Source organism: Pleurodeles waltl, chromosome 7 (assembly GCF_031143425.1).
Source record: "Pleurodeles waltl isolate 20211129_DDA chromosome 7, aPleWal1.hap1.20221129, whole genome shotgun sequence".
NCBI classification, from domain to species: domain Eukaryota; kingdom Metazoa; phylum Chordata; class Amphibia; order Caudata; family Salamandridae; genus Pleurodeles; species Pleurodeles waltl.
Genome location: NC_090446.1, coordinates 607,367,817 through 607,395,287, shown reverse-complemented (window position 1 = coordinate 607,395,287; position 27,471 = coordinate 607,367,817). Strand labels below are relative to the sequence as shown.

At 43.4% G+C, this 27,471-nt stretch overlaps 1 protein-coding gene across 3 annotated transcripts in view; it reads left to right on the top strand.

Moving 5' to 3' along the window:
* UNC5A (unc-5 netrin receptor A) overlaps positions 1 to 27,471 on the top strand; it is a 902,953-nt gene that overhangs the window by 738,359 nt on the left and 137,123 nt on the right. For all 3 annotated transcript variants that reach the window (XM_069244554.1, XM_069244553.1, XM_069244555.1), the window contains 4 exons: positions 8,653 to 8,841; positions 9,298 to 9,597; positions 16,329 to 16,416; positions 23,973 to 24,141. In XM_069244554.1, the coding sequence (XP_069100655.1) occupies positions 8,653 to 8,841; positions 9,298 to 9,597; positions 16,329 to 16,416; positions 23,973 to 24,141 (746 nt within the window). The remainder of the gene's footprint in view (positions 1 to 8,652; positions 8,842 to 9,297; positions 9,598 to 16,328; positions 16,417 to 23,972; positions 24,142 to 27,471) is intronic.

The following is a 27,471-nucleotide window of genomic DNA, read 5'->3' as shown; positions in this document are numbered from 1 at the left end:
CAATATACTGTTATGTCTGCTGGACTATTCTGGTTACGGGAATATATAGGGCTTGTAGGTTCATCAAGAACTCTTGGTACCCAGAGCCAATAAATGACCTGCACCCTGCAGTGGGTTTTCATTCTATACCAGGTATACAGCAATTCATTTGCTGAAATATAAAGAGTAAAAAATAGGTACCAAGGAAACCTTTGTATTTCCAAAATGGGCACAAGATAAGGTGTTGAGGAGCAGTGGTTATTTGCACATCTCTGAATTCCGGGGTGCCCATACTAGCATGTAAATTACAGGGCATTTCTCAAATAGACGTCTTTTTTACACACTCTCTTTTATTTGGAAGGAAAAAATTTAGAGAATGTCAAGGGGCAATAACACTTGTTTTGCTATTCTATGTTCCCCCAAGTCTCCCGATAAAAATGATACCTCACTTGTGTGGGTAGGCCTAGCGCCCGCGACAGGAAATGCCCCAAAACACAACGTGGACACATCCCTTTTTTTGACAGAAAACAGAGGTGTTTTTTGCAAAGTGTCTACCTGTAGATTTTGGCCTCTGGCTCAGCCAGCCCCGGGGGGGGCAGAAATGGCCTAAAATAAATTTGCCCCCCACCCCACCCCGGGGAGCGACCCTTGCCTATGGGGTCGCTCCCCTTGCGTGACGGAGCAAAAAAAAAGATCCCCAGTGCCTAGTGGTTTCTGCCTAAAATCGGCCGATTTGCCCCCAAGCGGGGCAGAAATGGTCTAAATACAATTTGCCCCTCCAGGGGAGCGACCCATCTCTAAAAAAACAAACAAACACAAATTTTTTTTAGCCCTGGCGCCTAGAGGTTTCTGCCCTCCGGGGGCAGATCGCCTAATAACAATAGGCCCATCTGCCCCCAGGGGGGACAGAAATGGCCCAAAATAAATTTGCCCCTCCCCCCGGGGAGCGACTCTTGCCTACGGGGTCGCTCCCTTTGCGTGACAGTGCAAAAAAAAAAAGATCCCTGGTGCCTAGTGGTTTCTGCCCCCCTTGGGGGCAGATTGACCTAAAATCTGCCAATCTGCCCCCAAAGCGGGCAGAAATGGCCTAAAATAAATTTGCCTCCCAGGGGGACGACCCTTGCCTAAGGGGTCGCTCCCCTTACGTGAAATTCACAAACAAAAAAAAAAAACTCCCTGGTGTCTAGTGGTTTCTGTCCCCCTTTGGGGCTGATTGGCCTCATAAAAATAGGCAAAGGGCAGAAATGGCCTAAATATAATTTGCCCCCTATGGGAGCGACCCTTGCCTAAGGGGTCGCTCCCCACCTCTAAAACAAAAAGCTAAACAAAAACAAAACAAAAAAAAAAATTATCCCTGGTGCCTAGAGGTTTCTGCCCCCATGCCCCCCCCTGGGAGCGACCCTTGCCCAAGGGGTCGCTCCCTTATGTCAATTTCATTTTTTAAATAAAATCCCTGGTGTCTAGTGGGCGTTTTGACAGCCGGATTGCTTTCAATCCGACTGCCAAAACGCAGAGAGAGACTTCAAAGGGAAGGAAAGCATTTATCTTCCGAGGAGGAGGCTCTGTGACAATCAGCACGCGCTCGCGCGCTGACGTCACGGGGGGGGTCGGGGGTGGAAGGGGAAGGGTTTCCCCTTCCATCCCTGCCTTGGGGGGGGTGGGGGGGAACCCCACAGAGGTGGGCTGTGTGCCCAGGAAGTAATGGTTACGCCCTGGGCACAGCAGCACTGTGCCGCAGGACGTAACCATTACGTCCGCGGCACAGAAGGGGTTAAGGGTCATGCCTTTGTCAGGCACTGGCCTCAAGTGTCATAACGCAAGGCATAATAGAAAATAACCACTGACTTGAGATACGTAACTAAACATTATTGCCTCTAACTTTTAAGTGCTAAGAGAAAATTACATTATCTAAAAATTGTTATAAAAAGGAAGCAGCATCATAGCAATCATCATGTGGAAAGCAACCCAGTTTGCAGGTGTGAAATAAGTAGGGCCAAATTCCACAAACACAATACCCTTTCAAAGGATGTGAAAGGAAAGCGCTAGGGGGCAGAGTCTCACATGTGATAACTGGAAGGTAGAGCTCCTGATTCGAAGTACCTTAGAATACACCTCTACCTGGGTCTTTTTTCAGAATAAGGGTATGTCTGTCAAATCATAGGCAAGGATCGCACTGCTGCGTAGGTGCACAGCTGTTGTTGAGGTGCGGAGTTTGGAGCAGGATGAAGAGAGGATAGGACTGTGGGAGCGTTGGGGTCCAGGAGAAGAATTTCTTTTCCCTGGTTCCTGGTTCAACAACCACTAACGCAGATCAGACGCCATCACCAATCTCACCTAAAGAGGTCGACTGAATCTTTGGACTTGGCGAAGAGTGTATTAGTCAGAATCATTCAATCCTAAATCAATGACATTATTCCATGAACAATTATAAACACCATTAATAATTTGACACTAAAACTAATCTAAACTGAATAAAGTTTGAAAGCTTTATTACAATCCCAAAATCAATGTCACATATATGGTGCACAAAACTAAATTGTAAATATACGAGAACACCATAGGCTGACCAAAACGTCTGAAAAGATTTAACATACTAAACACCAACACTGCTAGACACTCCAAAAGAATAATGTAAATTAGCAACAACAACCTTTGCACATTATTGTTGGAATTCAAAGCAGATTATGGTGATATCAGTAAATAATCAAAATACAGTTTAGCATTCAATTTCAGATTTCAGAGTTGGGCCATTCCTATCACTCACAAAAATAAGGACTTGCATGAGTGTGAACGGACTAAAATGTGGGCAAAAGAAAAAAAAAAGGAAGACAAAATGATTTGGAAAAAGATCTAACTAGGGCAACTCAATATAAAAATACTCTGGTGTAAGTACTTAATTAAAAGGAAACAAGAAACCACATTTAGATAGACCTCTCCTCATAGGACAGCAGAGAGCGATGATTCATCAGGGATGGTCACTTTTCTTCCGGTGTCAGTTGACAGCAGCATCGGGACAGTGCAGAACATTAGCTGCACATAGGACAGATCAGCAGTTCAGGATTAGTTGGCCACATTAGTACTAAACCACATAACAGAAATGGGCAGTTAAGACTGTGATGAGAAAACTCATCAGGGGACTTAGAGAACAAAAGGGTTACAGTAGACTCAGACAGGGTTCTGACCAGCTTCAAGGCAGGAGAAGACTAACTCCAAATTTCAAAGTCTCTCACTAATTAAAAGTATGCAAAATCCATTCATTGGTCCTTCAGGTGGGTGCATTTCAGACATCATATCCAGCATCAAGTCGCTGCTGATGGCATCATTGAATTTTCAATCTTTCAGGATCTTCTCAGAAAAAGTGCCTTACCATCTAATAATTTCACACATTTCTAACAAAATATTACATTCTTTAATTATTTGTTGCTTCAGATCCTTTCTCCCGACACACAGTAAATAAGCTAATACATTTCACATGAGAACTCAAAATTTCCTGTCTTGTTCCACAGCTGGAAAAAAATAATGCTACATTGTTAAATCTAAAACATCTTTCCTGCCTTCAATACAAAAGGGCATTCAACATTCACATTAGTAGCCAAGGGAAATAATTCAGGTCAAAGGGGACAGAATAAACACGTGATTTTCCATTACTGCTGCACAATGAATCTTTCATGCCTAGTCAAGCTAAGAAAGCCTTAATTCATATTTATACACTTAATACATTAATAAACGTATTGCACACCTTATAATTCATATCAAATATGCAAAGCAAATTATTTTAACTGCAAAGATTATTTGTAACGTTAGAAAAATTTTAAACACATTTATTTTTCTGCACACATGCAACTCGCAATAATAAAATTAATTTAATTCAATACAAGTACGATTAATTCATATTCTTTTAATAGCACTTTTAATATTAATTCACATTAGTAATTCATTTAATATAAATGCAAAACTTTAATGTTGAAACGTGGTGTTTAATATGAATAGTGGCCACATGGTTCACCATAATTCAAATGTGCACATTTTACAACTCGTTATTTTCTCTGTTAGGCCTTTATATGTAGGTTAAAAGGCCAGCTGTCAGGGCACTCATGATCAAATGATTGAAAGTTAATACGGTATAGAAACTTCAGTGTGGACTGGCAATAACACCATAGAGAGTTCACGATTTTGTTTCACCATTACTGAGAGCCAAGTGGGATTATCGCACCACGGAGTGTCTCTCCTGGATATAGATATTTATTTTAAAGATAGGTTTCCCAGCTGTATACTTAGTTATCGATTATTCTTCTCCCCGTACTCCGCGTTTAGGGAACGCATGAGGATTCCTTCATTAGACGACGTATTATGGAATGTTTTGTACTTATTAGAGATTTTACAGAGTTTTACTAGGACTGGTTTCTTATAAGACTTATTTTGAATCAAGCCCTGATGAAGTCCGTGAGAATATTCTCTCATAGGACGAAACACGTGTTGGCTATGGTTGCTACATGAACATTAAGACTTTGGCTGCTACATGAATATCTAAAATTCAGTGATGATTTTTTTTATATTTATGGCGAACCTTGTGCTTCAAGAATAAATGTTTTATGAACTCTCTATGGTGTTATTGCCAGTCCACACTGAAGTTTCTATACCGTATTAACTTTCAATCATTTGATCATGAGTGCCCTGACAGCTGGCCTTTTCATTGTTAGTTTCCCTTGAAACACTGGAGGAGTAAGGAAGATCCTCTTGCCAGGAGCACTGTGCCACATTTGGAATTCTAATATTATTATATGGACTCACTGTGAGCGCCCAAATCCTATGACTTTCTTCCTATGTGCTTTTTTTCTAATTCTTTATATGTAGGTTAATTGATCACCATATGCTAACGTCTATGCCACTAATACATGAATAAAACCTGATCTCTGTCATGACCATCAGTCCAAGGCGAGGTGGGAGATAGCAAGCAACAAAAGGAAAAAGGGGATTAGAGAGAATGACAAAAGGAAGGAAATGCAGAGCAATTGAAGAGGAAAGTGTGAGCAGCATTAAAGATGAGGTTAAGAAAAGTAAGAGAAAGAGGCCCGACAGTAAAAGTGAGAAAAGGGGAATCTTAGAAAAAATAACAGGAGAAACTATAGCTGATTGAGAGCCAGAATAGGGCAGAAATGGTGATACAAGTGAGAAAAAAGGAGAACTTGCGTTAAAAAAAAAAGGTGAATGGAGCAGTGGCGTAACGTAACTTGAGAGGGCCCCTTTGCAAAGTAAATGTAGTACCAGCCCCCGCCGACCCAGTCAGGAGCGTTAGGCCCAGGGGCCATCACCTGTGCACAGTGTACTGTGCTGAGGGGTCCCCCCTAGAGCTCAGGTCCCCCGCACCACAGGGGCTCCAAGGGATAATGTTATTCCACTGGAATGGAGGGCATGTAAAATTAAAATGAGAAAGGGGGACAAAAGGAGTCAGGAATCAGGGTTGCTGCAAGGGGTGTGTAGCCCACGTTAATTTACCTGGACCTAATCTTGGTTCTCTCATGCCCGCAGCTGAGCAAATGATCAATGGCGCCCATAAAGGGGGCGATTCCGAAACCTGGAATGAAATTGTCATTTCATGTTAGAGGACGGATGTTTTTTTTCAAGATCACTGGTTTCCAACCTTTTCTTTACACAGAGCTACTTACGGTCAGTGAAAATCATCCTGAGCTACTAATATTATCGGCGTTGTATTAGTGACCACATCAGACAAGTTTACACTAGTGGACACCCATGCAAGATTATCAGCAGCAATTACTTCAGTACATCATGCAGAATTGCCAGGGATAAAGTAAAAAAGGCTTTATTAATTTGAAATTAGACTACATAGGAAATACAAACATTCAATGAACCTAAGCAATAACACACTTCTGCATCACAGAATGATTTATCATTCCACTCAGGGACCAGCTTCAAAGATTATATACCATAACGGGTGTTTTTAAAGCACACATTCATTCTGAGAAGTATCTTAAAGATGAAATAATAATGTTTTATTTTTACCCAACTCATTGACTGGAATTTTTGGATAGAAAATTCAAGTAGAAATTTGAGTAGAAGTTCAACCATTTTTGTCCAACCATCAGCTCATGAGTCCTGAAATGCACATATTTTTGTCTGAAATGCATGCTTGTCAATGTTGTTATACACCTAATTCCGTGAAACAAACACTTCTAATTCAGTAGGCTGGGTTAGAGAGCTACTCAAAGGAAGCTGGGGAGCTAGTGATCAAATCGTTCAACATGAAAGTTGAGGCATCAGGGTGTAAATATAGAGCCTTTGATTATGTCACTCTTAATGACAGTGGAGAAAGTTTCCCCACCCTTAACACCTTTAGGCGAGTTTGTGAGATATGGTTCAAGCCATTTTATTGGGTCTCACCTGTGACAGCGCATGTGCTATTATTTTCAACAAGGGGCTTGGACTCGCTGATTGCATACCAATTGTGGGCTTCATTGCCAATCTCATTTGCTATCTCTTAATTCGGTAGCATGTGCCAGCATTACTTCCTCTGCTTTCATCTGAAGCACGGACCAAGTACTGATTGCTTCATCTTGATTAGGGTCCTTCCTCTGCTGGTGCTGTAATTGAGGTACTATTTGTCTTCTTTATTATCTTCCCCTGTCTTCCTTGTTGCTTCTTTCCTCCCACACCTGACCCCCACTTGTCCGTGTAGCTTTTTCCCTTCCAACCCCCACTCTCCAGTTATATCTATAGCTTTTGCCCTCCCACACCCCACCCTCCCATTGTTTGTGTTGCTTCTTCCTTCCCACCCCCACCCTCCCATTGTCTCTTGCCCCCTCACCATCCAGCTGCCATAAGAAAAAAAAGTGATATGACATTGCCAGCTTTGGCTGTGCCATAGTGCTTTATTCAGGTTCCCATTAACATGTCAAAGGGCTTATTATGGTCTTGCTAGACAGCGCACCTGTCACCAGAAAATGGTGTGAACATCACTAAGGAAAGGTTTCAGCTCCACCTACATGTTGGGAGCCAGGAGTACATGTTTTGACTGGCAGAAGTTATGTGCTTCAGCAACAAAAGTGCTGTCCTCTAAGCAGCTGTGATAATTTTGTTTATTTGTCCAGCTGCTTAAGCTTGAACATTCAGGGTCAGACGCTTGACACTAATGCTATTAAAGTGTCTTAGATAACTAGATAATGTATGTTGTCTTTTTCTGGAAGCAGCACAGATGGGAGGAGGGCAGTCATTAACCTACATGGATTTTTGGGTTTCGTATGACAGTGCATCTGTCACTTGACCTTTTAACCTACACCTATATTATTTTACAGAACTTTTCTGCCACACAAATGCACATCTATTCCCATGCTATTGGCAGTCCAGTATAACATGGCTTAAAGACATTGGCAAAGCCAGTAGCTCTCCCATAGGTGAAACCTATTGGCTTTACCAATGCTTGTTCAAACTCTTTTGTCGAGGTTCTATATGAGGATTTGATCAAATGTATTAAAGCAAGTATATGTGTAAAATAATTAGGAGGCACTTGTCACTGTCGTTTTAGTGCCATCTACCAATTGGTGGGAGGAGTCCAGCCTGGTGCAGTCATACAAGTGTGAAAACCTATGACATGACTGCTGTTGGTTCCCAGTCATGACCTCAGTGATCAACCAGGCAAAAAGTGGGGCTCTTGAAAAAAGGAAACATTTCAGCAGATTGTCTCGGGATGAGAGTGAGAGGGCAGTAGGGATGTTGGGTCAATGGGGAGGTAAATGGGAAAGGGGGCATAATTGTGATTACTGATTGGAAAAGTTCGCACTACAAGCTCCTGCTTTCTGGGGGCATTGGAATATCTGGAAGATGGCACCAGGAGCAACCTGCTTTGTGTGAACTACAACACGAAGTAGCCAAGCTGCCTGTGGTACTTCTAAGTGACTTGTTCTCGGTCAGCATTGTAAGTCAGTTCGTATCCTATTCAATCTCTTAAGCCAAGATACCACCTTTGAATCAGGCATGAGTGAAAATATAAGTATTTTATTTGTTGTCTTCTTTATGTGAACTGTTTATCTCATCTTCTGTCTTCTGTTTTATTTCCCATCTTTCCTTCTCCTGGTACCCTCTTTTTTCCCTCTATCTTTCTCTTTCCTTGCTTTACACATATCCATCTCTTCTTCTCTTGCTCTGTCTCATACTCCTTTTCTCCCCTTTTCAACTGTTTTACATCAATCTCATTCTCTCTTTCTGACCTTCACCGTGCCTACTCCTTCTATCCATTTCCTTAATTACAATTTTCTAAATTTTCCACCCTCATTAATTTATTTGTTCCCTCCTGTTAACCTCTTAATTTTTTTATTCCATGCTGCACCTTCTGTGACCTTTTTTGCTCCCAACTCATTCCTTCAATGTAAACCTGTCTCTCCAATTCCCTCTTCACTGTCCTTTTCTCATGTTCGATTCTCTTGAACCCTTTTAATGTCTTGCACTGTTCTCCCACGCTCTACTTCTCACCTCTCCTACATTCTGCCTTGCACCCTTTTCAATCTGTTCCCTTCTGTTACCTCCTTTCTCTCGTTGTCTCCCGATCTGTCTTTGCTTCTTTCTTCCCCCACCTTATTTTCCTTATACCTTTTCTCTTTTCCAAAACCTCCTCCCCATCCTTTTTCCTCTACCTCCCCATTCTTTATCTTGTAAAACCAGTTGCTTCTGGTCCGGAGGACGTAGCCCTCTATGTGGGTCTGATCGCCGTGGCTGTTTGTCTAGTCCTTTTGCTGCTTGTGGGTCTTCTGGTCTACTGCAGGAAGAAGGGAGGTCTGGACTCAGATGTCGCCGACTCCTCTATCTTAACTTCTGGCTTCCAGCCGGTCAGCATCAAACCAAGCAAAGCAGGTAAGGCACTTTGGCACATGGGATGGCATGGCTGTCATGCACACATATGATGGAGCAAATTAGCCAAGAGGGGAAATACTAAATCTCCCAAAACTTGGATGGTTTCCATGGTCACCAGTGCTTCAGAAAAGTTAGTTACATGCAATGCTAACCCTTGATATATTTGTCAGATCTAACCCAAGACGTGTTATAAACTCTTTACTCGTCCTTTCGCACATTAAAATATATCTCTTTTCAGGAAATCTCCAAAGTTCCTTCTGTCTAGTTGGCCTCTCGTGACTGTCAAGGTTGTGTAAAAGTGACAACGTATGCTGAGTAATGTGGTCTACTTTTCAGTATGTGGCGATCTCCATCCTTGGAGTATTGGAATAATCTGTGATGTTTTCCCCTATAAATGCAGTTTAAAAATAATTCTTGACGGGTGTAATCTAAAGCTCTCTATCTCTGCTCCAACAGATGACCCACACCTGCTTACCATCCAGCCTGATCTCAGCACCACCACCATGACCTACCAGGGCTCCCTTTGCCCTCGCCAGGATGGCACCAGCAAGTTCCAGTTAACTAATGGCCACCTGCTCAACCCTCTGATGAGCGGTCGCCACACACTACACCATAGCTCACCAGCCACCGACGCGGCAGACTTCGTATCGAGGCTCTCCACGCAAAACTACTTCAGATCCCTTCCTCGTGGAGCCACCAACATGGCCTACGGGACATTTAATTTTTTGGGAGGGCGTCTGATGGTTCCCAATACAGGTATTAAAGGACCAATGGAATCCATTCTAGAATGCATGCTGTCAATGTAGAATCACCGATTGACTCAATGGGTCTTCCTTGTTTCTGTAGTTCTCTCGCTTTAGTGTTGTAATTCTCTCTCTCTCGCTTTATCTTTCTCTCTTTTTCTATTTCTGTCTCTGTAAAGCTGTAGTTCTCTCAGATATTGCTGGGTGGTTTCTCAGTTTGTCTCTGAAACGTTTTTCTCTATTTCTCTTTCTACCATTCTCTCTCTCTCGCTCTCTCTCTCTCTCTCTCAGTCTTTTTTCCGAGTTCCCAGAATTATGAATTATACTGTAGTTTTAGCGTATTTAGGTTCCAGGAATTATTCTGGCCTGGGAAGATTGTGGAAAGGGTAATAGCCATCGCTAAGAAGGCTGAGTTGAGTGGAAGGTGTGACATAAGTTTTGGAAGGGGTAAACGAGGAGCACAAGGAAATAGTTGGGAGAGTAAAGTAGAGAAAGTAAAAAAAGCAGGACGCTTTCAGGAGAAAAGACCATAAAGAAGTTCGCAATAAGGAACATAAAAGGGGTTATAAGAGAAAGAATGGAATAAAAATGAAGAAATATAAAATACTTGTTGCAGAAGTACAAATATTTACCATTTAGTTAAAAATGCCATTGACAACTCAGAAATTCTCAGGTGGTGGGACACTGGATATTTGTAAGAGTATGAATGAAATTAGAAAATGGTCAACAATTAAATGTGTAACTGTGGAAGAACATGACTGTTCTGACTCGAGGAGCTCCAGAATCTAAAGGACAAGTCGTATCGAGGTCTAATTCATATTCCTGCCAAGGATAAAGAGCCTGTAGTTTGTCGAGTTTGAATAACAATGCATTAGGAATGGGAGGAAGTGTAAAAAAGAAGGCAATCTGTGACATGAGAATAGGAGGAGAAAGTATCACTATAGCTGCTGACTCAGGCTCTCCTTGTACTTCTGCAAATGAAGTGTGAAAAGAAGGATTTGCAAGGAAGTAAGGAAATTGTCACCAACTGAGTTAACCAAGTAAAACATTGAAATGCTAGGTTTTCAATAACCAGTATCCGATTATAAAAACAGAAGGGCAGAATGCAAATCATATGTTGCAGATATTGGATCTTCAATCCTGGGCTGGATGGATCAGGGGGCTGTTGATATCATTATGAATCCAAATACAGGGAGTGCAGAATTATTAGGCAAATTAGTATTTTGACCACATCATCCTCTTTATGCATGTTGTCTTACTCCAAGCTGTATAGGTTCGAAAGCCTACTACCAATTAAGCATATTAGGTGATATGCATCTCTGTAATGAGAAGGGGTGTGGTCTAATGACATCAACACCCTATATCAGGTGTGCATAATTATTAGGCAACTTCCTTTCCTTTGGCAAAATGGGTCAAAAGAAGGACTTGACAGGCTCAGAAAAGTCAAAAATAGTGAGATATCTTGCAGAGGGATGCAGCACTCTTAAAATTGCAAAGCTTCTGAAGCGTGATCATCGAACAATCAAGCGTTTCATTCAAAATAGTCAACAGGGTCGCAAGAAGCGTGTGGAAAAACCAAGGCACAAAATAACTGCCCATGAACTGAGAAAAGTCAAGCGTGCAGCTGCCACGATGCCACTTGCCACCAGTTTGGCCATATTTCAGAGCTGCAACATCACTGGAGTGCCCAAAAGCACAAGGTGTGCAATACTCAGAGACATGGCCAAGGTAAGAAAGGCTGAAAGACGACCACCACTGAACAAGACACACAAGCTGAAACGTCAAGACTGGGCCAAGAAATATCTCAAGACTGATTTTTCTAAGGTTTTATGGACTGATGAAATGAGAGTGAGTCTTCATGGGCCAGATGGATGGGCCCGTGGCTGGATTGGTAAAGGGCAGAGAGCTCCAGTCCGACTCAGACGCCAGCAAGGTGGAGGTGGAGTACTGGTTTGGGCTGGTATCATCAAAGATGAGCTTGTGGGGCCTTTTCGGGTTGAGGATGGAGTCAAGCTCAACTCCCAGTCCTACTGCCAGTTCCTGGAAGACACCTTCTTCAAGCAGTGGTACAGGAAGAAGTCTGCATCCTTCAAGAAAAACATGATTTTCATGCAGGACAATGCTCCATCACACGCGTCCAAGTACTCCACAGCGTGGCTGGCAAGAAAGGGTATAAAAGAAGGAAATCTAATGACATGGCCTCCTTGTTCACCTGATCTGAACCCCATTGAGAACCTGTGGTCCATCATCAAATGTGAGATTTACAAGGAGGGAAAACAGTACACCTCTCTGAACAGTGTCTGGGAGGCTGTGGTTGCTGCTGCACGCAATGTTGATGGTGAACAGATCAAAACACTGACAGAATCCATGGATGGCAGGCTTTAGAGTGTCCTTGCAAAGAAAGGTGGCTATATTGGTCACTGATTTGTTTTTGTTTTGTTTTTGAATGTCAGAAATGTATATTTGTGAATGTTGAGATGTTATATTGGTTTCACTGGTAATAATAAATAATTGAAATGGGTATATATTTGTTTTTTGTTAAGTTGCCTAATAATTATGCACACCTGATATAGGGTGATATAGGGTGTTGATGTCATTAGACCACACCCCTTCTCATTACAGAGATGCACATCACCTAATATGCTTAATTGGTAGTAGGCTTTCGAGCCTATACAGCTTGGAGTAAGACAACATGCATAAAGAGGATGATGTGGTCAAAATACTCATTTGCCTAATAATTCTGCACTCCCTGTAATGCAGAACAGATCAGACTGTAGCACAGATCAAGATCTCGTCAACGAATGAGAATTGGAAAGTTAGAAAATTTTACACACAAAATTGTAGTAAAGGAGAATGCCCTACCAAAAATTCCACAGAGAGTGTTCCGTTAATATTGAAAGAGGAAAGTGAATAATAATTAGACAAATGACAAAGAGAAGGAATTATAAAGCCATTGGAATCATCTTGGTGGATGTCATCCTTGTAGCAGCAAATGATAGGGTAAGAATGTGTGTTGATCGTCGACATTTGGATAAAAATATTATTGTTGATAAATTTCCATTGGTGAAAATAATTGAATTATTAGCAAAGGCGAAGGGAACAAAATTGTTCATCATAATTGATCTGTCCTCAGTATACCACCAGGTTGTACTGTATTGTACGACCCACAGACTGACTGTATTTTTAATCCTTATAGTATGATTTCAGTTTATTACAATACCATTTGGTTTTACTCCAGCAGCACCAGCAGTATTCCAAAGGCTGATGCACAAAACTTTCAGTGGCGAAATCGGGATTTTATTTTTCCAACATCTTGTGCGAAAAACAAGAACATGATGAGCAGTTGAGGAGAGTTTTAAGTGTTTCAGAAAAGAACGGTTTGACAGCAAAGTGTTGGAATAGTTGCATAGTTTTTAAGAAGGTAGAGATGTATAGCCAGGGCCGGCTTTGGGGCGGTGCGACCGCACAGGGCGCTGACCTCCAGGGGGGGGACGCTGTGTTTAGTAATAACGTCCGAAACTTGCAATTTACAAGCACCTGCTGAAAAGTTCCTTGTGCGTTTAGCCTTCAAGAAACAATTAAAATGTCACGATACCTCTTGTGATTAAAGTTCCTGCTAGAGAGAGAGATGGGAGTTTTGCCTGTTGGCAGCTTTGACTCAACATAAAGTAGCATAGAGGGTTTATAAGCCTGCTGCAAAAAACAGAACTATGGGGCATATTTAAGTAAAGTAGCTCTGCACACAATGCAGTGCCACTTTTCTTGCACCCCTTAGCGCCCCCCCAACGCCACCATGTGTGCATCATATTTAAAATACAGTGCACCGTAGCGGTAGTTAGGGGACTAGCGTCAGAATTGTTTACACTAGTCTGGGGCTTTGCAGGATTAGCATCAACATTTTTAAACACTAATCTTGCGAAGCACCCAGAGGCCCATCGTAACCAATTGAAGCCTCCTTTTAATACCTGCTCTGAGCAGGTGTTAAAAGTGCAGGAAAAAAATGATGCAAAGAAATCTGACATATTTCTTTACGTCAAGTTTTTGGCCCTCCTAACAGGGGGATGCCCCTTTGCATACATTATGCCTGGCACAGGCATAATGTAGCGCAAAGGGTTACAAAGTGGCACAATGCATGCATTGCGCCTCTTTGTAAATATGTTGCAGCGTTTTTGGCCTTCTCACCCCGCAATAGTGTAAAAAAATTACACTAATGTGGTGTTAGAATGGCACTAGGGGCTCTTAAATATGCTCCTATGACACTCCTTATTTTGTGCTTGATGTTTCTGGTACGGAGCACCGGCACTTATTTTTGAGGGCTGGCACTTATTCTTGTCCCTCAAGCATTTACTGCAAGAAAAAGACACATATGGGAAAGAGGGAGGAAGAGAAAAACGAAAAAGCGTCACAATGGGAAAAAGCTGAAATCCGCAAGAGTGAGCTGAAGGGGCAGGGAGTGCCTGTGAATGGATTGAAGAGGCCCAAGATGGCCTCAAGATTACACTGCCTCTGTATTCCGTGTTCACACATTTAATTGCAGCAGCCGCATGTTTAAGAGGAGGGCTTTGGGCACCGGCACCTTTTTATTTGCAAATTAAGCACAGCCCTATGAGGCCTATTCGAAAAAAGTGGCGCTGCACACAGTGCTTTGCCACTTTTTTGTGTGCCCCTTAGCACCGTGCCCTAATGCCACCATGTGTGCATCATATTTAAAATATGGCACACCCTGGCGGTAGTCAGGGGTCTAGCATCAGAATTTATTTATGCTACTCCGGCGCTTTGCAGGATTAGCGTAAAAAATGTAATCCTGCAAAGCACACAGAGGCCAATTGTAACCAACAAAAGTCTTCTTTTAATGCCTGCTCTCAGCAGGCATTAAAAGTGCCGGAAAAAAATGACGCAAAGAAATCTCTCAGATTTTTTTGTGCCATTTTGTGGGCCCCCTAACGGGGGAATGCCACCTTTGCATACATTATGCCTGGCGCAGGCATAATGTAGCGCAAAGGGATACAAAATGGTGCAATGCATGCATTGCGCTACTTTGTAAATATGGCATGGCGTTTTTGGCCTTCTAACACCACATTAGCATGAAAAAAATGACACTTACGTGGCATTAGAGTGGTGCTAGGGGCTCTTAAATATGCCCCTATATTTTAAGTGGCTAGCTGAGTGGACTAGTAAAGCCAGCCTTTACAAGTGCTTTAATACACATGAATGTATGTGAAAAGGGAGTGATGGAGAGATGAGGGGCACATTTTCTGGGTGGTAGTGAGTGAAACCGAGGAGGAGGTCATGGGGTGGGGGGCGCCACAATAAACTGTCGCACAGGGCGCCATAAGTCCTATGTCCACAGTCCACAGTCCGGCCCTGTGCATAGCCAATAACAATATAAACTGGATGATTGAACCAAAGAGACTGGTTGATAATATTTGTGAATAGGCCATTGGAAAGGAACATAAAAATACATAGCACAACCTAATATGCTATTATACTTTGTAACTAATGTAAGTGTACAAATGCATATATATGTATATATATATATATATATATATATATATATATACATATATATGTGTGTGTGAGTGTGTGTGTGCGCTATATTTTGTAGGTTAGCATCATGGCATTTGTGTGGTGTATGTTGAGGGGTGAATATGTGTAGTGATAGTGTACTTGGGTTCTGGGAAGTATTGGGACATTGGAAGGTTATTTATTCTTTTACTGGGTTGGAAAAATAATTTACTTTTGAATTGGGGACATTTGGAGTTGGTGCTTGATGGACATAGTCCTGGCAGCAAATGTCCCAGTGCTGCAATAAAGATAACGTCACTCTGGAGAATCTTCACTGCACACTGGGTAATTGAGATAGTGAAATGTTAAGATGGTTCCACCATGCTCTACAAATGCTCCTATGTTTCTGCCGGCAGCCCTGTGCATGGTGTATCAATTCTGGGATATTGGATACTGGAGCAACAACCACTCTCCCTCTTTAACATTATGATTCTTTTCAATAGTAATGGAGATATACATCTCAAATTGGTGCAGCATTTCTCCATCCTGTTAGTGTTGTGTCTTTCATTCCTTTATGTCGTGTTTTTCTCTCCATCAGTCCTTTGTCTATCATTCTCTCCATATTATGTTTCTGTTTCTTACCCCGGTGTTGTTATTTTCTCTCTCTCTCTGTATTTTGTTTCTGTTTCTCTTTTGTGCTGTGATCCTCTTAACTCACTACAGCATTGCACTTCTTTCTCTTTCGCTCACGTTGTGTCTCTTGCCACTTCAATGTTGTGTCTCTTTATTTCCAAGTAGTGTTGTAGCTCTTCTCTCTTCAGTTATGTTTCCTCACTCTCCTTATGGTTTGCAGTGTTGTGGCTCTCGTCCTCTATAGAGTCGTGGGTCAGCCTCTCTCCATGGTGTTCTCTTTTTATTTCTGTTTAATGTCTGTTCTTTCACTCCTCTGTGTTGTGGTTTTCTCCAAAGAACCTTCTTTGTATTTCATACTTACGTTAAGTATCTCCCTTTCTTTGGTTTTGTAGTTATCTCTCTCGCTTTTGTCTTTTTCTCTACATGTCACCTTTTTTACTGCTGTCTCTTTCCCTCACCTTATCTTCCTCTATAACTCTCTCTCTCTTTCTCTCTCATGCATGTTGTATTTCTGCCATGCTATTGTTGTTCTTCTGTTGTACTTCAATTTTTCCTTTTTAACTGTGAGATTTTCTTCTGAGTACTGTTTGTGTTTCTATTTTGAAGGGATCAGCCTCCTCATCCCCCCTGATGCCATTCCACGAGGGAAGATTTATGAAATCTATCTAACGTTGCACAAGCAGGAAGATGTGAGGTATGCGCATTCCCCCGGTGGGCCGTGAGTGCATGACACTTCCTTGCACCTGCACACCAACAACGCCCCCTGATACAGCAATGCTTTATCCATCATCGTCCAATGCGTTTTTTTTGCTAGCTTTGTGGACCATCCCTTTCATTAAATAAAAGCAAATTGTTGGCTCCCATGCTTCCTTCTCTTGTTGCCACCCTTACCACTTCGCTTTTCATCTGTAGAGAACATTAACCAGAGGTGAGATGCAGGAGAATCTTAAAAGGTAGACTGTTATTCACCAGCTGGGGCGGTAAGGGGATTTGACGGTCTGTAGTACATGCTCCCTCCATACTCGACTACTGACACCAAGTACCACAGGCCCACGGGAGAGTAATAGTTATTTCCTAACTCCCCCCTAACGTCGCAGTCCTTATTTTTAGGCATCTGATCATTCTTTCCCAGTTGAGATTTTTTTCATAAAATTGGCACACCTATCTTCTCAAACATCACACTGAGAGGCTCAGAATACATGTTGAACAGACCAGGTGATAAGACAAGTCATGACAGTTGGACCCCAACATTTGTGATACTATACCCTGTTTTTACTAATATATAAAATTGATAGCCTCACTAACATGATGGCACATCTCGCTTTCTTACTTTATCAAACCGTCATGTGTTATGCTTTCAGAAGGCCTCTTTTCTACATTGACTGACAACTGGGGTAATGCTCCGCGCACTGTTCCAAGGAGTAATCTGGAACCCTGTGCATTAAGAGCAAGGATAAACCTCTCCTTAGAGGGCAGTCAAGACCTCATAAAATCCTCAATCTCCATCTCAATTTTCTTCCTCTCATTTAACTGCAATTGACATTGGTGACACCATAGATATGACTGACAGAAAAACTAGGGTTTCTACTACTTTAGTGTGATCTCTTGCTATATCAGTGCAAATAATATTTTTATGTACCTTGATATTAATTTTTTTAAGTTTGCTTACTTGGGTGTTAGGTGTTTTTTGGATTAGTCAAGTCAATATCAACAGGTTGGCCATTAGAATCAAGTATATGACCGTCCATATGGGGCTGGTGTTCATGTGTTCCATCAGGAGGAGTCCCTGATGTATTTCTACCACAACGTTTGGAGTTTTGCTCATAGAGCTCTTCTGAGGGTCATATTTGATTGGTAAAATGTGCAGATAGTCAAATGAACAAATACCTTCATTCAGAAAGATACATTGTTCAATAATTCCAAATATTTTGTTTTACATTCTAACAAATTCCATAATTAGCATTTTGAAAACTCATTCTATAATTACTTTGAAAATGTGCATTCTCAACGAATACAAACTTCATAAAGTGCAACATGCCACTCCTTACGTTGGCAAGATAAGACATTTTTTGTTTAATATACGTGGACCTCCATATAATGTATATGACTGTATAGCTCTTTTTCTCCCTACTTCCCAGGCAGTAACAATCCTTAATGTTTTAGACAATAGGTCTGATTACGAACCCACTAATGAACAACAATTCAGGCTCCCTTGAAGGTGCCTGCACCATTGGTGGAAATAGAGACCCTCATTTGGATTGGCGCATACTTCACAGCGTTAAGTCTGGGAGAAGGGTGGGTACTACTCCAGGCCATTCCAAGTAAGTTCGTGCCTCCAAACCCGATAGTATCAGGCCCAGAACCAGAGGTTTTCATTTCTAAAATCTGAAAGCTCATATTTGCTGGTTTTGGTGTTGAGATAAAGGCTGGAGCAGGAGAATCCGAACCCCTGGAATCGGCAGATCAAAATTCGTCAAACTGGATATGAGGGCCCTAGTTCATTCCTATTCCTGGGCCTGTGAGGGGAATAGATGCTCTCTAGTTGAATGATGTGGAATATCTCCTGGATGTGTAATGGAAGTCAGCAGGCAGGGCATATAATGCCCATAGTTCCCAGCCTGCTTGCTTCTGAGGTTTGGCACTACAAACTTCAGGTCACATGAGGTTTATGCCGCTCATTCCTGGCGGGGAGTGACTGGACAGTTCACATGTTGACCAGATTTGTCTGCTTCTTGACTGCCTTTCTTGTTTGTGTTATGAAGTTTTAGGCCAGAGTCTTCCACCATCGTCATTTTCTGGTATATATTTCTGGATCACATATTTACTGACCAACCATTCTATATCTCATGGTTGATAATGATACAATGGTTATTAGAATCGTTGCCTTACCTCTCACGCTCCCTTTTGTCATCTGTATCTTTTCTTAAACAATTCCTCTTCCTCCGTTCCCAAATGTCTTCTCTTTCACTACCCTACTTCCTTCCCTGATACCTCTGTTTCCCTTTGACGCCCACCCATTTTTAAGCCATTATCTAGCTGATTGTCCTTCCTCTCTCTATGATTGCCCCTCATCTCTCTCCCTTCTTCTTCACCATTACCCTTTCCCACTCTTTTTTGTCTTATCCTTTGTCACACCCTCTCCAACTCTCAATATTTCTTTCACTCTCTCTATAGATACATATATCTATACGTTTCTTTCTATAGCGTTATTTCTTTATATACCTCTCGCCTTAGTCTCTAATTGCCCACGCATCTATCTGCCTCTCCCTCCATGCTTCTTCCTCCCCCTCTCTATCTGTCATTCTCTCTTTATTCTGTAGTTGCCTAACTATGTATGAGCCGTTCCCTCCCTCCCTTCTACCCTGCACTCTCTATCTATTGCTCTCTCTTTCTCACCTGTCCACCTCTACCTCCTCTCTGCGTCACTTCTCACTTTCTGTTTGCCTTCTGCCTCTTGCTTCCTTTAGGTCTCCCACTTTCATCATTCCTCCTATTTCCTGCAGCCTATCTGCCCTTCTTTCTGTTACTTTTTTATTTATTTCCATACCCCCTCCTCACTCTCATAAGACCTTCACTAATCAGAGCAGTTCAGAGCTTATTACACCAGCATCAGTCAGCATGAAGTTAGATTGCATTTACACATTAATTAAATTGCTTTATAGGTCAAACGTGTCAATCACTTGCTCCACAATAAATTTACCTTCTCTTCCTTTGCTCTCTGGCATTTTCCGCTTTCCCTTTTCTGCGTTTTTTCTGCCTCTAGGCCTCCGCTTTCTTTCTTTACTCCTTATTGTCATCTTGTGGTACAACTATTTACTTCGCCCACAATGTGGTGCATCGTGGAGCTGGGCCTGCTGGGCAGTTCAGGGCTCACTGTTACTGCTCCCACGCAGTCAAAACAATCAGGGTTTCAGGTTTGCACACAATTCAGGGAATCATTTCTCTGGGGTTAGTTTTTAGAGACTAAAGGGGTCATTACGCCGACGCCACGGCCTTCAACATACCAGCGCGGAGGCGACCATTTGTCCGCCACATTATGGACACTGCGTACTTCCGCCACGCTTAGGGCAGTAATCTGGCAGTAGCCATGCTGGCGGATGGTGGTGTCCTGGAGATGCTGCCACCTGCGCCGCCCCGCCAATAGGACGCCGCCAACCGTATTAAAACCTTTAATACGGCCTGGTGGTGTCATGCTGACAGGAAACTGCTGGCGGTATCAGCGCCCCCTCCCGTTCCCTGACAGACGGCCTTCTCCTTGGAACAAGTAAGGTGATTGTCTGACAGGGGGTGGGAGGGTGGGGGGGTGCTGTGACTGTACGTGGGGTGGTAGGAGGGGGTTGTGAGCGTGTGTGGCTATGTGCGTGTACGGCTGTGGGGGCAGTTGTGTGGTGGGTGCATGCCTGCTTCTGCATGAATGGGTGTTGTGAGTGTGTGCGTGTCTATGAATGCATGCCTGAATGTGGGGGTGGGGGTGGGGGTGGGGGTGAGGGTGTGTGTGAATGGATCGGAAGGGGTTGGGGTGTGTGTGTTTGCATCGGAGGGGGTGGGGGGGTTTGCTTGCATCAGAGGGGGTCGGGGTGTTTGCATCGGAAGGGGTGGTGGTGTGTGTGTTTGCATCGGGGGCGGGGTTGGGGATGAGTTTGGATTGGGGGTGGGAGGGTGTAGGTGCTTGCTGGTGGGGGGGCATCTACAGGTGACAGGGAAGGAATTACCTGTCACCAGTAGGCCCTGCCTCCATGGTTTTTTTGTGGCATTGCTACCACTGCGGAAAGCATGGCGGTAGGCCAGCTCATAATACCGCCAGCAGTACTCTGTGGGGCGCTGGGTCTGAGATGAACATCTTCGGCCCAGCGGTTCATTCCGCCATAACGGTATGAGTGGTGATGTGGCGCGTTGGCAGTGGCCAACCTGCCACACTCATAATGTGGTAGTATACACTGCCAGCCTGTTGGCGGTGATACCGCCACATTAACCCTGGCGGTCAAAAGACCACCAGGGTCAAAATGAGGGCCTTACTCTCTTTTTCCTGCCATTGTTCCCTCTCTCCACACCTTTCTCCAATTTCTCTTTTTGTTCCTTCATGCTCATGCTGGTCCATATCCTCTCTTCTTTCCTTTCTCTGCATTAACATCCTCTCCTCTCATTACCGTTTCACTCTAGCCCTCTCCTGTTTACTCTTTATTTTAACTCGTTTCTCTAAGATTAACTTGTGCTTACCTTCTCCTCTTTTGCCTTCTGTGCTTAGCCAAACCAAATTCCCCCCTAGCACACGACAATCTTCCCTCCAGGGTTCTGCATCCCTTCTCCTTGCTCAAACACAGCGGCCTCCCTCCATTCAAAGCCATTCCCTTCCTTTAGAATTCCATTTCAGTCATTGTTCTCCTCTGCTTATTGAGTCTTTGTGTGTTATGTGCATGGAGTTCAGTATTAGCACTGAGTCTTTCCTTTTCATTCGGTATTCAGTCTTTGCTTTTAGTTTGCAGTCAAATGGTTGATTTTATTGGATATCGAGTTTTTGTTCTGCTTTAGGCACTGGGCTTTGGCCTTTGTTGTGTGTTGGGCGTTTGCTATTCAGTGCATGTTGTTTTTCTGCTTTGTCGTGAGGTTTGTGTCGTTAACCTCTGAAGCAAATGCTGTTTGATCTCTTGTGAGTACCTTCGGCTTCCTTTTAGTGTTTGGGTATTTATTCTCAATTTGGTGTTTGGTATCTTTGCATTTGGTTGTCTATTGGATCTCCACACTTCAATAGATTTTAGCTTTTTGTGTGCAGGTAAGGTGAAGACTGAGAAATAAAGAGATGTGTCTCAGTCTATAATATATTTATGTTATATTCATTAAACATCAACTATCTTTATTCTTAGGTACTGAAGTTTGTTTTTCATGCATGTTTTCTTTTTCAGAAAGTTTATTTAATTGTAAATTAATTACAGTTAGTTGGGAGTTGGTGCTGGCTTCCGTATCAGAATTTATATTTTGACCAGAGTGAAAGCATGTGTCCCATTTGGTTGATTAAATAGTGTGATTGCATGATATGGGTGTTAGGGCTTTATTCTTTGCTTGATATTGTGTTTGTGCTAGCAATTAAAAATGTGTCTTCACCCTAAGTTTAATAGTTCTTCTTAGCTCTGACCGTGTGTGTTTTCCAATTAGTGGTTAGGTATTTAGTTTGGCTTTTTGTTTCAATTGGTTGTTAGTTAGGTTTTGAGTGTTTGCGCTGTATTGCTTGTATGATCTTTATTTTATGCTTTCCTTTAATGACTAAGGTTTTCCTATCTTTTTGCGTACAGGAACGGTGCTTTCCATTGAGCATTTATTCCCTATAGTAATGAGTCCCTAGCTCAGATTTGGTCATGACCATATATTGGGTAGTGGTTATTTCCTCAAGCGTTTGCTTTCCAATGATGACAAGTTGTTTGGTTTCAAATGGGTACTGAGTATCTGTTCATGTCCAGACAGTGGGATTGTACTCTGTACTGGTACTGGACATTTTTTATTTCCATTCTACATGGTATTGGGTCTCTCCAGGTCTACTCGGTATTGGGGTTTACCCATTATTGAGCATTATGGGGGTCATTACGACCCCGGCGGGCGGCAGAAGCCGCCCGCCTGGCGGGAAACGCCAGAAGACCGTACCGCGGTCAAATGACCGCGGCGGTCATTCTGACTTTCCCGCTGGGCCGGCGGGCGACCGCCAGAAGGGCGACCGCCAGAAGGCCGCCCGCCGGCCCAGCGGGAAAGCCCCTTCAACAATGAAGCTGGCTCCGAATGGAGCCGGCGGAGTTGAAGGGGTGCGACAGGTGCAGTGGCACTCGTCGCGATTTTCAGTGTCTGCTAGGCAGACACTGAAAATCATTATGGGGCCCTGTTAGGGGGCCCCTGCACTGCCCATGCCTGTGGCATGGGCAGTGCAGGGGCCCCCAGGGGCCCCACAACACCCGTTCCCGCCATCCTGTTCCTGGCGGTTTTTACCACCAGGACCAGGATGGCGGGAAGGGGGTCGGAATCCCCATGGCGGTGCTGCGAGCAGCGCCGCCATGGAGGATTCTTTGGGGCAGGGGTAAACCGGCGGGAAACCGCCGGTTGCCCTTTTCTGACTGCGGCTTTACCGCCGCGGTCAGAATTGCCCATGAAGCACCGCCAGCCTGTTGGCGGTGCTTCCGCAGCACTCTGCCCTGGCGGTTTTCAACCGCCAGGGTCAGAATGACCGCCTATGTCTCTAACTGTTCACATTTATAACAAACATTCAATATTCAGGTTTTATCTTCAATTGCCTGGTTTCATCTAGTGGCTTAGGGACTTTGCTATGTTTGAGTATTCAGTTTTGCTTTTCTATAAGATTGGACCTTTGCCTTTAGGGGTATTAGGTCTTTGTTCTTCTCCGTCTGTTGGTGGTTGCTTTCCATTCAGTAATTGGTCTTCACTCTATTTGGTAGTGGGTTTTACTCTCCTTAGGCTATTTAACTGTTGCTCTAATTAGATCAACTGGATTTGGGGTTTTGCTTTCTATAAGATATTGTGACTGTGCATCTTTAGGTGGGGCATTTCCTTGTTCTTGGTTATTGTACTGTCCACTCTGTCTAGTATTATGCATTTAGTTGATATGTGTTACTGAATTATTGCTCTCAGTGGAGTAGCCCGTCTTCTTCTTTATGAAGGTAATGTGTGCTAACTCTTTTGTTTTTTATAGGGTGTTGAATCTTCACGTTTATTTGGTTATTTCGATTCTGCTTAGTTACCTTTTGGATCTTCATCCTTTGTCGAGTATTGCCTATTTACTCACTATTTGATATATACTATTTGCCCTTCATAAGTTACTTTCTCTCCATATGGTATTGTATTTGCTTGTCTTTATGAGATTGGAAAGGTTGGGTTATTTTCATTGTGGTGGATATTGAGTTCTGCTCTCCACTGTGCTTCTTATTAGATATTTGTAATTTGTGCTTCAAAAGTTATTAGGTTTTTAACAACAGTAAGTATATGTTCTTCTTTTTGATATTTGGTATGTGCTTTCTATTGCTTTTTGGCTTTTTGAACTCATTAGTGTTTGTTATTTGCAAGGCATTTGTTTTTTGTTCTTTGCTCTGATGTGAGTTTTGGTCTGCAATAGGTCAAATGGGAAGAGGACCTTTATTCTAGCTAGAGTATTAGATCACTTTTGTACTTTGAATTTTACTATACTTCCCTTCTTAACTTTAAGTTCAGTTCTGCTCACTCCTTTCTGTTCCTCTTCTCTTTCTTTCTATACTTGAGGTTACCCCTAGCTGGCTGCCAGACCCTCCTGAGCCCGATAGTTAGCTGCGGCCCACCAGGAGTCCTGCTTACCAGACCTGTCATCCTATCCATGGACCACTGTGTGGAGGCCAGCCCAGAGAACTGGGCCCTGCGGCTGAAGAAACAGTCATGTGAAGGCACATGGGAGGTGAGAGATTCAGATGAGATATTTAATCCTCTCCTTCATAATTAAAATCTGTTTTAGATTTTTTTTAAACCTGTTTAAACTATGACTACATTGTCCTTTTTGCAGTTTAAGGAAAATCATCATCAACATACACATTTTATTACTCACAAGGATGCATGTCATCCATAAATTCTAGTTTAGTCTTACAGATTCAAAAACTAGCTAGAACAATCCTTGTGTGGCTGGGAAATCTGTACCAACCTGCCTTCTAGTCATTTTGTCTGGATTGACTTGGTTTATTTCCACCCACCGACTCAACCACCTGGGAATATTATGTTGAAGTGCAACAATTTTGCTGACCTTCGGCCACAGGTCTCTAGGCTTTGCTGGGCTAGAATTGTATCCAAATGGTGCACCCACCCCGCAGTTTACCATCACAAAGAAATCTTGGGCAGACTATTGTAGAACGTTTTATACGTTGTAACTGTAGGAAGCTGGCCTGGTGTGTGGTGGACACCTATGGTGTTATCACCTTATACCAGGCCCAGGTATCCCCTATTAGTGAAGTCTAGGCAGTGTCTAGGAAGCCAGGGCTCTCTAGAGATAGCTGTGGATGAGCAGCCGAGACTTATCTAGCAGACATGCAGAGCTTATGCAATCCCAGTATAATCACACAGCACTATCACACATGAAAGAACCACACAGTGTTACAAAAATAAAGGTGCTTTATTATAGTAGCACAAATACTAGAATACTGAATAGGCAATCCCCCAACTGGAGGCAAGTAGCTTGGAGTAATCAGGGCTCCTTAGTATAGGAGCAGAGCACATGGCCTGTTTGGGGTCATCAAAAGCTTTTTGGCAGCTAGCTGTCCATAACACTTTCTTGGGCATCCTTTTAGATGTGAGGTCATTTAAGGGGGCTGCAATGGAGCCATAGTTCTTAATGAACCTCCTATAGTAACTTGTCAGGCCTAGGAAGTCTGTAACGTGGGATTGAGTTGTAGGGGCAGTCCAATCGAAGATGGTTTGGATTTCGCCCTGGAGTGGTTGAATCTGGCCTCCACCTATCAGGTGGCCCAGATAAACCTCCTTTCCATGCCCTATCTGGCACTTTGATGCCTTGATAGTGAGACCTGCCTTTTGCGGGGCTTTCAGCACACTCCTAAGGTAGACCAGGTGATCCTCCCTGGTGGAGCTAAAGACAGCTATATCGTCAAAATAAGCTGCACCAAAGCTTTCCAGGCCTTGGAGAGCTTTATTCGCCAGCCTTTGGAATGTTGCAGGGGCATTCTTCAGTCCCAAGGCCCGTAAAGTGATAGTGCCCACTAGGATGGCATCCTCCGATAACTTGATCTCCAGGTAGCCTGCAGTCAGGTCAAAGGTGCTCAGATACTTGGCAGAAGCCAGTGTATCTATTAGCTCATCTGCCCTAGGGATAGGATGAGCATCTGTTTTAGATATAGTATTGAGGCCTCTATAGTCCACACAGAGCCTCATGTCTATTCTACCATTCCATTCTGAGAGTGCAGTTTTGGGCCAAGCACTACAGGACTAGCCCAAGGGCTGTCTAAAGGCTCAATAACTCTCAGGTCTAGCATCTTTTATATCTCAGCTTTGATACACTCTCTGACATGATCAGGCTGCCTGTAAATTTTACTTTTGACAGGCAGGCTGTCACCTATGTCAATTTGTGTTCACACAACTTAGTTTGACCAAGAGTCAGAGAGAACTGCCCTAGGGGATTCCTGGAATCATCCCTTTGTGACTCAGAGAGGCAGTCTGCAGGTACAACCCCATCTACTGAGCCATCAATTGTATTGTGGGAGAAGAGGTCAGGGAGAGGGTCACTCTCTTTCTGTCCCTCATCAGTCACCATAGCCAAGGTCATGTCAGCTTTATCATAATAGGGCTTCAGGCGGTTCACATGAAGCACCCTGTGGGGGCTTCTAGGAGTGCTTGGTCAACCAGATAGGTGACCTCACTCTTTCTCTCCACAATAGTGTGTGGACCACTCCATTTGTCTTGGAGTGCCCTGGGAGCCACTCGCTCCAGGACCCACACCTTTTGTCCTGGCTGGTAAACAGTCAGTACAGCCTTCTGGTCATGCCATTTATTTTCCAATGGCATGACCAGAGCGACCAGGAGCGACAAAACTCCTTAGTGTCTTCGGACATGTAGGGCCAGGGAAAGTGAGGGACAAGTCTGTCCCATGTCTTGTTTTGCACCAAGTGGCCTGCAAGGGGAATGTCATGTGCAAGAGTTAACAGGAACTTCCTGTACTTCAGAGGGATGACCAGTCTCCTGGTGGCACCAGGTTTAGGGTCTGTTGCTTCTGAGTAAAGGAGGCTGTACACCTTGTGGGCACCACTGACATCTCCTGCCTCTTGTGCTGCCCTTTCCTGCCTTACGCTTTCCAGTGTAGGACAGGTCTTCTGTTCCATACTGAGTTCCTCCCTGGTGGGCCCCCTGCACCCAAGAGCTCGCTGTGTCAGCTTGGAGCTCCTCTTGTGTAGGTTCCAACTAAGGACTAGATTCCTGTCCCTCAGAAGTAGAATCTTATCTGGAAGCTGGAGCAGAGGATAACTTTTTACTCTGTCTGCTCTTCTTTTTTGGAGCCTCCTAGGCAATTGCTCCAGGCTCCAGTGCTCCATGTTCCCTTTTCTTTTTGGCCTGTGCTCTGGTAAAGGCAAAGATGTGCCCAGGGATGCCCAGTATTGCTGCATGGGCCTCCGACTCCACTTCAGCCCAAACTGAAGTCTTGAAATCGTTACCTAGCATACATTATACTGGTATATCAGAGGATACTACAACCTTTTTAGGGCCAGTAACCCCACCAGCTAAAGTCAATAACTGCCATGGGGTGGCAGAAAGTGTTATTGTGAGCATCACTCACTTGGTACTGATGACCAAGTAGGTGTTGCTCAGGTGACACCAGTTTTTCAGTCAGATTGGTGACACTAGCACCTGTGTCCTTGTAGGCCTTGGCCTCAACACAATTTATTAAGAATTCTTCCTGTACTTACCCATATTAAGAGGGCAGGCAGCTAGAGTGGCAAAGGCAGTGCCCCCATTAGAGACCAACACAGCCTCAGTGCCCACTACAGTCCCCAAGCTAAGCATAGGTACACTTTTGGACTGACTACTATTATTACTTTTGCCTCTACCATTGCTATTGCTAGGAGCACTAGGAGTAGAAGCGATATTAGTAGTTGTAGGGGGATTGCTGCCTTTCTTAGAACAGGTGCTGTCTCCTGCCCTGTGGCCTTTATGCTTACACATGTAGCACCAACGTTTTTTAGAGGAAGAGGATTTAGTCCCACTCCCAGATGAGTTTTGTGGGCCTGATGAA